The sequence below is a fragment of the Triticum aestivum genome, chromosome 4A, assembly GCF_018294505.1.
Source record: "Triticum aestivum cultivar Chinese Spring chromosome 4A, IWGSC CS RefSeq v2.1, whole genome shotgun sequence".
In the NCBI taxonomy this organism is placed as follows: Eukaryota; Viridiplantae; Streptophyta; class Magnoliopsida; order Poales; family Poaceae; genus Triticum; species Triticum aestivum.
Genome location: NC_057803.1, coordinates 114697018 through 114706880, shown reverse-complemented (window position 1 = coordinate 114706880; position 9863 = coordinate 114697018). Strand labels below are relative to the sequence as shown.

Here is a 9863-nt window from a genome sequence, read left to right as displayed (position 1 = left end):
TCTACCATGCATCAATTCTTAATACAGTGAGTCGATGATGAGGTAGAAGTCATTCACGCGGATAATTCGGCTTGTGTTGCTTTGGCCGATGCATCGGTGGATTGGAATCATCCGGATGTTACTTGCTTAACACGGCGTGACCTCTCGGAGTTTGATTTCCTTAGTGCTACGAGGAACGGGTTCATTCCCATCTCTTTAAAGCTGATTGGTGGTAATCGGTTCCAGGGTATGATGTAAACAAGAAGTTAAACATGGTCGATATAGAAATTATTGCCCTAAGCACATAAAATGGCCAATGGAGTGTTGACATCGTCCTTATGAAAAGCATCGTGCAAGTTATTTTTCGGCACACAAGTTTGCCGAAAAACAAGGGGGCATGTGTTGACACCAGATTTTGGCACGGCGAAGAACTTAATTAAGATGGCCTCAAATGGAGAAGTGCTCAAAATGAGAAAGTTCCGTATCGTCAAAAGGAAAACCTTTGATATTTGGGCCATAGTCATCTGGTCTCATCTCTAAGGCCGAAGTTGTGTTCGAAGTACTCAGATTTTGTATTCAGAACACTATTCGGCTGATTACGCCCCCAAGATGGCCTCATATGGGAGAAGTTTCTACATGGATTGTCTTCATCTCGTCGAAACAATCAATTTTAATATAAAGATCGTCCCAATCCGAGGTCGTATGCAAAAGTTAGAGCCCGCACAGCATGACCCTCCACTGAGCAAAATATGACGCCCGGAACCAGACACATATGTGGGTATGTCTGATGAGTTGCGTGAATAATTAGCTGTTTTGCGCGAGCGATTTGACCCTCGAGATGACCTTTTATGAAAAAAATGTTCAACACGAAAGTTGTTCGTCTCGTCGAAATGGTCAAGATTTCTTTTGGACTCGTTTCCATCCGAAATCGTTTACCACCACGAAAAGGACCCGCAAGGTACAGCCAGTTTAAACCGAACAGTTTTGGAAAGTTCGGACAAAACCAATCCGAATTTGACTAGGGTTTTGGACGTGAATCCAAATCTTTTCCTTGCACGGGAAGTCCAGCCGCCTTTTATATACCCAAGGGGTGACGGCCGATTCAACAACAACACACAATCGCAAAACGCATCTACTTTTTACCCTAATTTTACATCTCTCCCTTGTTCTTTCTCTCTCGTTCTTCATTCGTTCTTCATTGCACGGCGGTGATCCTCGAGGCTCTAGGGGCGGGCGAACCGACCTAGGGCATCCCATAGCCGCCGCACGTCCAGACGGGGTCCCTCCCGGGCGCGTGGGGTTTCGGGTCCTGAAAAGCACCCGCCGGATTGCTTGCGTACCGCGCTTCCGGACGGGTCTCCTTCGACGTGAGCTGCGGTGCATCACCCTCGGTGTTGGAGGTACACAGTGACATGTTCATGTGCGAACAGCTTGGAACTTTCAATCTGGTGGCAATGATGATGTATGCCGAAGTCATATTAGTCCAGATCTGCAGCTGATGGTGCTGAGCAGTTGATGGTTCCTTTGTGGACTAGCGATTCCGTGGCCATTCATGCCTCGGTTGATCCGTGTCGCTGTGGTCGATGCATGGCGGTATATGTGTCCTTCCCCGCAGTTTCATATACTGCCGCATATGAGGATGGCAGAGGTAGTGGCGGTGTGTGTTGTTGTTGTCTGATTCGGATTAGTTATTGGCCGCCACTTGTGAGGACAGTGCGGGGACTCTGGATCGTCCCGAATATGGGATTTCGGCAGTGCCGGCGACCTTCCTCCCTTGTCAATCACTTCATTATGCGATGGCAAGCAACTTTTGTCGTAGCTTGACTATTTGCTCGCCTGGGCATGGTCATCTATCGGGCTGTACGCGTATGCAGCTGCTAGGACAGTGGCAAGTGGCGGAGACTTCATATAATGACTTCTGTTGGGTGGTGCTTCTCAAGTACCCGGTCTCGAGCTCTGGGGTGAAAACCCTAAGTGTGGCCCTTGTTATTTATACTTAGCAATGCCTGTGTATTTTGCGTTGTTACCTTGATGAAGGCATTGCTTGGAGTTTCGTCGACCGTGATCTTCAGGGTGAACCACGATCTGACCTTCGATAGTTTGATCCGACGATGGTGGCATATGCGCGTTGTTCCCTTCATGGAGGCATCGTCTTCGGAGAATCTTTCTCGTAGTCTATATGTTGTCAAAAGATGGATGGTACATGTGGTCATTGTGGTATATTATCGATAGCTGTTTTGATCGCTTCGTTTTCTTCTTATTATTCTTCTTTTTCTTCATGCGGCTAGGCATAGCCTCGGTTTTATATGACTTTGCTTTTTGTCGATGTGATTTTGTGTGTTGGTTGTGTGCATCCTAGCAGTAGAGGCCAGTTGTATGCTTGTTATGATTGTATCCCTGATGCTACATTATGAGTCAATAAAAAGCACCTCGTCGGAAAAAAACGAAGCAGAGTGACTTAGTCGGCAGATCAGAATTCAGCTACCCATATGGTCAAAAGTCTATTCATTTGCCGCAGGTCCGCCCCATCTCGGATGGCCTCTAGGCCATGGAGGTGCGGAGGGTCTCGCCCCCCCGCCGGCGGGAGAGACCTCGTTCTCATTCTTGTTAGATCCAGCGTCTTGGTTGGGGCTGTGTGGCAGCGGCGATGCCTCTTAGTAGGAATAATGTCTCCCACATTCTATCCCCATCCCGATGGCGCGTCTAGCATTGTCGGAGGGCGTGTGGAGATTTGTCTCTATCGGATCTCGTGGGATCTAGTCGGTGCTGGTCTTCGATGGATCTGTTTGGATCCGGTCTTTGTTCGTCTTCGTTTGGGTGTTTATAGACTTGATCCTTCTAATCTACGACTTTCTTCATCGGCGATGGTTGCTATCCTGTTGCGCTGGTTCTATGGTGCCTTAGCACGACGACTTCCAGACTGTCTATTACAATAAGGTTTGCCTGGCTCCGATGAGGGAGGGGTGATGACGGCAGCGCGCTTTCGGCTTGCTCCAATGTTGTAGTCGTCACTACGTAGTCCACAGACATGGTTGTAATTTTTATACCTCTGTTGTTCTGTGTACCGTCACAATTGAAAATGAATAGATTGAAAGTTTCTGGAAACAAAAAGTAATGGAACATTGATTTGTGTTTTTATTTTTTTTATTAATTTTCCTATCGTCGTATATTAATCTACACAAGAAGTAAAAAAAAAGTGCACTGACAACATCCTTGCTACTGTACTTCCTCCCGTTCCATGTTCTAATCAACATTCAGCAAACGGTGAACAGCTTAAATGATTTTTTTAGAACGAAGGCTCACGACGAGCCCAGCTTTGAATTAACAAAGCCATCAACCGGCCAGGATTACAGCATCAACCCACTTACAGGAGCAGAAAAAATAGCTAAGAGATACATGGTGCTCTGCAACAGCTAGCTAGCTTCACGCAACCTACAAGCAAAGATGAAGAAAAACTAAAGCCCAGGTGCAGCTTGAAGAGAGTGAAGCCCTCCATCGATCGCAATCCCTCACTCAGTGACACCAGGGAGGCCTTGAGGAGACACAACTTGCAGATTGGAAGAAACACGTTGTCAGCTCCATGGGCTGCGGCCAAAACGGATACACCCTTCTCCATCTCCGAAAGGGGCTCCCTGCCCCCTCGCCTGGCTCGAGGCGCCGATCCGTTGGAAGATGCAAACGCTCTCCCTAGAGCTAGGATGAATAACCGCCACCGAAGCCACCGGGAAGACCAAACCAGAGCACCGCCAACCTGCAGCGCCGGGCTCAACAAGGAGAACCTTGGCACTGAGAGGAGCTGCACACGAGGAGAAGCAAATGCACGGCGTGAGACTGTTGATGACAAAGCTGCAATGGAGGAAGCCTAAACGTAGCCTCCAACCACGTAGCCGCCGAACGTCTACCAACGGAGCAGATTTGTCATCGTCCCAAAACTCACCAAAGGCGGCACCTTCATGAAGGAGACGGCGCCACGGGCGTTGCTGCCGCCCAATCCAGATGGATTTTGGCTTCCGCCCGGAAACAAGCAGGGGAGAAAGGCAAAAGGGGGAGGGAAGTACCAAAACGGCGCCTACATGTAGGGGACGGTGTCCGCGGGCTTCGCCGCCGTCGTGGCCGGCTGAGTCGGCCTGGATTTCTCCGGACACTACACCGCCCCCAGCCCCAGCTTCAAACACGGCGCCATCAGCCAGGGACGACCGAAGACCGGATCTGAAAGGGGATCTGAGCGTTGGAGGCGAAGGCGTCAGATCTGGACGGGGGCCCCCTCGGCCCGGCGTCCAGCAGCCTCCACCCGCCGTCACCTTGCCGCCCGAGCGGCCAAGGCAGCCGACCAGCACCCGCGGCCGCCGCTGGCTGAGAACGGCGTCGCACCACCACCCGAGGCCGCCGCCTCGGCTCCAGAGCCCCCCGCGCGCGACGGAGCAGGCAGATCCCCGCCGCCACCTTCCTCGGCGGCCGCACGGCTTGCCGGCGACCCCCTCCGGTGGCGACGAGGTAGAGGGGAAAGGGAGGGGGCCCGGCGGCGGCTAGGGTTGGCGCTGCCCGAGTCGCCCCTGCGGGAGCGACGCGGGGGCAGAGGGGATCTCTAGTAATGCACACTAGTAGTGCACAATGAGCTGAGCTACCGGATAAAAATGTCAGCCCGACTACAATCATCGCTACTCCTCGGGTCATCGTACGTGGTAAATCAAGTGGTGCAATCAATGTTGCACTAGGGCGTGGGGATGATCATGATCAGATGGCGTACATCTTCTTGAAGTCCTCGTCGACCCACTCGTGCTCCGACAGCCCAGACCCCGAGTGTGAGCGCGAGCGGCTCATCGAGGAGCGCTTGATGTTGCGCATGCGCTTGGCCTCGAGCCGGTGCGCGATGACCCAGTAGAGCATGGTGCCGATGGTGGTGACCAGGATGGTGGCGCCCATGATGGTGACCGCGACGGCCAGCCACTGCTCTGCGCGCCCGACGACGACGAACGACAGCGCCAGGAAGGCGACGCTGATGAGCACGCAGGCCACCCACATGAGCTTGTTGATCACCGCCATCATCTGCTTCTTGGCCTTCCGCTCGATCACCACCACCGACGTCTGCACCACCACCACCGCCAGCGAGATGAAGAGCGCCACCGAGTCGAACACGAAGAAGATGATGAAGGGGGTCTGGTGGGCGATGTTGGCCTCGCCCAGCTCCTGCCCCGGCCCCAGGCTGGCCGCGTCCACGTACTCGCCGGGCACCGTGAAGATGGCCGCGAACGCCACCGTCGCGATCAGCACCGCCACCACCGTGGTGGAGTTGATGGCGTTGTTCAGCCCTTCCTCGTGGAGCTTGTTGATGCGCTTCTGGATCCCCTGCATCCGCACCCGCGTCTGCCGCGTCTGCTCCAGCTGCGAGTGCACCTCGTGCTTGATGTCGCTCACCTGCTGCTTCAGCTCGCGCGCCGGGTTGCCGCCGCTCGTGGGGCTCAGGGCGCGGGCCGACTGCACGCCGTGCTCCGTCAGCACGCCGGCCACCTCGCCGTTGCCCATCTTCTCCGCCGTGTCCAGCGGCGTCTCGGCGGCCCGGTTGATCGCCTTGAGGTTCGTGTCCGGCAGCTCGAGCAGACGCTTGATGATCTGGTGCCGCGCCTTGCGGGAGGCGATGTGCAGCGCGGTGTTGCCCTTGTTGTCCGGGAGGTTGAGCAGCGAGGGGTCGGCGGCGAGGAGCGCGTCCACGAGGTCGAGGTTGGTGCCCTTGGCGGCCATGTGCAGCGCCGTCTGCCCCTTCTTGTCCACCCGGAGCGCGATGCTGGGCTCCGCCTCCAGCAGCGCGCGCACCACCTGCACGTGCCCGTTCCTCGCCGCTGAGTGCAGCGCCGTCTTGCCGTTGCTCCGCGCGATCAGCGCCAGGGTCCCGTCCACCTCCAGCAGCAGCCGCACCACCTCCATGTGGCCCTGCGTCGCCGCGGTGTTGAGCGCCGTCGTGTTGGACGCGTCCACCGTCATGGCCAGCTCCGGCAGCGCCTGCAGCAGCTCCTTCACCACCTCTGCACCATGCATGCAAGCAAGCAACATGAATCATTGTCTAAACCATGAAGATGGCGCGTGATGCCTGCGTGTGAGAGTGAGAGTGAGAGGACGAGAGGGGACTAGACGTAGACGATGGATGTACCTACATCCCCCTGCTTGGCGGCAATGTGGAGGGCGTCGTAGCCGCTGCGGGCCTTGATGCCGGCGGTGGCGACGTCGTGGTACTTGACCATCTCGTTGACCAGGGCCACGTAGCCGTACTCGGCGGCGACGAACAGCGGCGTCTCCCCGGCCGTGTTCTGCTTGGACAGCAGCGCGCGCAGCTCCTCGGGCGACGCGCCGGACAGCGTCTCCTGCACGGCGACGAGCAGCCCGGCGCGCGCCGCCCCGTGCAGCGCCGTGTCGTCCCGCTTCCCGGTGAGCTGCTTGGTCATCTTCTTGCGGCGCGTCGCCGCCTGCGCCGCCCTGGCCGGGTCCATTGCCTCGGCCTGGCGGCAAAACCAGAGGCGCGTCACTCAAAACTTGCTAGCTAGCTAGCGGCAAGCCCTGCGAGAATGAGACGAGCACAACAGTCCATCAGAGGCACCCATAACACCATCAGCAGCCATTCGTCGTCCATTCCCTCCATTCCTTTTCGCCCACTTGCGCGAATTCACCTACCGAATTCCAAATTACGTACCCCTACCATTCCCACCCCATTAACCGCGGAGCCAAAATAAAATCTACGAAAAGGGAGTATGGAAGAGCAAAAGAGATAGGCGTGAACGAAAGTCGATGGAGAAGAAAAGCAAGTATGAACCAAACAATTGTAAAATGAGACCCAGCTAGGCAGTGCCATGCGAGTTGTGCTTGTGCGAGTGCCCTCCCCACCCCGTCAATTTAATTTGCTCACACACACAAAGGCGCCTCCATTCGCACACGTTGAAAATCAAACTAGGCATCTATCTACAGAAAAAGGAAGATCGCAATGCCAAATGCCCATTCTCTCTCTCTACTAAAACACAGGCTATACAATTGCAACCTCTTTCGTTCCCCACTGATTGCCACCGCAAGCTTTGCGATAAAGAAGAGGCGACGAGCGACGCCACATAGGAAAGGAGCACAAAGGGGATCCATCAGCCCTAGGAATCACATGGTTGGAATCCAAACCCGCATTACAATATGGTAGAACCCCTAATTGGCACCGCGCGCCCACGAACGGGGATTGGATTGGATTGGGGCACACATGATCGGCGGACGTGCGTGCTGCTGGCAGGAGCAGGAAAAACATACCGGCGTGGCGAGCTCTGCGCCTCCATGTGAGCCATGGGACCCTCGCCCCGCCCCGACCGATCCGCACGTACCGGAGGCAGAGCGGATGATACGAAGGAGAGCTGGAGAGGAGACAAGGGCCGGATCGATTAGAAAACCTGCAACTGGATGATCAATGGATGGGCCGCCATGGAAATGGAATCATTTTTTGTGAAAATAATAATGATCAGAAACGTTTTTCCTCGGTTTTATGTGCCTATATTAAGACAACGACCACCAGGACTACTAGAAGAAGTGTGAGCTGCGAGGCAGTTGGTGGTGCATGGTTCGGCGACCGTCGATTCCCTTCTCGTTTTATGCTTCTTTTGTTCGTTTCTGTTGGTTTTCTTCCCTGCGCGTGTGTAGTGCAGTGTGTATGTGTGTCGTTTTACTTTAGTTCCCGGTTTGGTGATGACCGGGAGCTTTAAGAATGAATCGGATCGAGGGAGAAAGATGTGGTCGTTGACCGTTGACGCAGCAGCAGTGCAGCCTCATCCGGTGACGCTGACAGGTCCGTGCGCCGCGGTCTCCGTGCGGGCATGGCAACGTATCATCGGCCGTGATTGGGACGAGATATGATCCAACGTGATGCTTGGCGTTATTTTGTTGACATGTTGCCGCTAGCAGTAGGAGCACACCCCACACGCCAGCATGACAACTTCCCTGGACGTCATCATCTGCCTCGTTGGTGATCAGGATTAGGGCACGCAGAGTTGCGGGAGAGATGGTTAAACAGAGGGGAGTGATCCCTCCAACTGGCGTGAGCACAAAACAGGACGCGAAAAAGATGTATTGTTGTCATTTTCTCTCTCTCTACTCTTCACCCCCCCCCCCCCTCTTCGTCTCGCTAACGACATCGGTGACATCCAGAGTTGAGGAATTTTAATTGTCAGCAAGTCAATGAGCTCCAAATATCTTGTTCCTCAAGAAATATTTATTTGTAACATTCTGCTAACTTTTAATTATTGTATCTGATAATTGATACGTCTCTGTCGTATCTACTTTTCCAAACACTTTTGCCCTTGTTTTGGACTCTAACTTGCATGATTTAAATGCAACTAACCCGGACAGACGCTGTTTTCAGCAGAATTACCATGGTGTTATTTATGTGCAGAAACAAACGTTTTCGGAATGACCTGAAACTTCACGGAGCAACTTTTTGGAAAATATAAAAATACATGCAAAAGATGAAGGCCAGGGGGCCCACCACCTGTCCACGAGGGTGGGGGGCGCGCCTGCCCCCCTAGAACGCGCCCCCTACCTCGTGGGCACCCTGGAGCTCCTCCGACTCCAACTCCAACTCTATATATTGTGTTTCGAGGAGAGAAAAATCAAAGAGAAGAATTCATCGCGTTTTACGATACGGAGCCGCCGCCAAGCCCTAAAACCTCTCGGGAGGGCTGATCTGGAGTCCGTTCAGGGCTCCGGAGAGGGGAATATGTCGCCATCGTCATTATCAACCATCCTCCATCACCAATTTCATGATGCTCACCGCCGTGTGTGAGTAATTCCATCGTAGGCTTGCTGGACGGTGATGGGTTGGATGAGATCTATCATGTAATCGAGTTAGTTTTGTTAGGGTTTGATTCCTAGTATCCACTATGTTCTGAGATTGATGTTGCTATGGCTTTGCTATGCTTAATGCTTATCACTAGGGCCCGAGTGCCATGATTTCAGATCTGAATCTATTATGTTTTCATCAATATATGAGAGTTCTTGTTCCTATCTTGCAAATCTATAGTCACCTATTATGTGTTATGATCCGTTAATTCCGAAGTGACAATAATTGGGATACTTACCGGTGATGACCGTAGTTTGAGGAGTTCATGTATTCACTACGTGCTAATGCTTTGTTCCGGTACTCTATTAAAAGGAGGCCTTAATATCCCTTAGTTTCCGTAAGGACCCTGCTGCCACGGGAGGGTAGGACAAAAGATGTCATGCAAGTTCTTTTCCATAAGCACGTACGACTATATTCGGAATACATGCCTACATTACATTGATGAACTGGAGCTAGTTTTGTTTCACCCTAGGTTATGACTGTTACATGATGAACCGCATCCGGCATAATTCTCCATCACCGATCCATTTCCTACGAGCTTTCCATATATTGTTCTTCGCTTATTTACTTTTCCGTTGCTATTGCTATCATCACTACAAAATACCAAAAACATTACTTTTACTACTGTTGCCTCTTGCTACCGTTACCACTACTATCATATTACTTTGCTACTAAATACTTTGCTGCAGATACTAAGTTTCCAGGTGTGGTTGAATTGACAACTTAGCTGCTAATACTTGAGAATATTCTTTGGCTCCCCTTGTGTCGAATCAATAAATTTGGGTTGAATACTTTACCTTGGAAAACTGTTGCGATCCCCTATACTTGTGGGTTATCAAGACTATTTTCTGGCGCCGTTGCCGGGGAGCATAGCTCTATTCTTTGAGTCACTCGGGATTTATATCTGCTTATCATTATGAAGAACTTGAAAGATCCAAGAACCAAGATTTATCCCTCAACTACGAGGGGAGGTAAGGAACTGCCATCTAGCTCCGCACTTGATTCACCTTCTGTTTTGAGTAAGCTTGCG

At 52.6% G+C, this 9863-nt stretch overlaps 1 protein-coding gene across 1 annotated transcript; it reads right to left on the bottom strand.

The window, feature by feature from the left end:
• Positions 1–3325: 3325 nt before the first annotated feature.
• On the bottom strand, positions 3326–7490 carry LOC123085493 (ankyrin repeat-containing protein At5g02620). The gene is made up of 4 exons (XM_044507128.1): positions 7255–7490; positions 6125–6528; positions 4727–5999; positions 3326–3775 (listed from the first exon to the last, which is right to left on the bottom strand). The coding sequence occupies exons 2-4, from the start codon at positions 6459–6461 to the stop codon at positions 3745–3747; spliced, it is 1641 nt and encodes a 546-aa protein (XP_044363063.1). The 5' UTR covers positions 6462–6528; positions 7255–7490; the 3' UTR covers positions 3326–3744.
• Positions 7491–9863: the final 2373 nt, after the last annotated feature.

Excerpts from the sequence above, each read along its gene's own strand:
- LOC123085493 (XM_044507128.1), bottom strand. The coding sequence starts at position 6,461 with ATGGACCCGGCCAGGGCGGCGCAGGCGGCGACGCGCCGCAAGAAGATG. Across the intron at positions 6,000-6,124 it reads CGCCAAGCAGGGGGATGTAG|AGGTGGTGAAGGAGCTGCTG; the intron begins GTACATCCATCG and ends TGCATGGTGCAG. Across the intron at positions 3,776-4,726 it reads GACGAGGACTTCAAGAAGAT|CTCCTCTCAGTGCCAAGGTT; the intron begins GTACGCCATCTG and ends CCTCGTGTGCAG.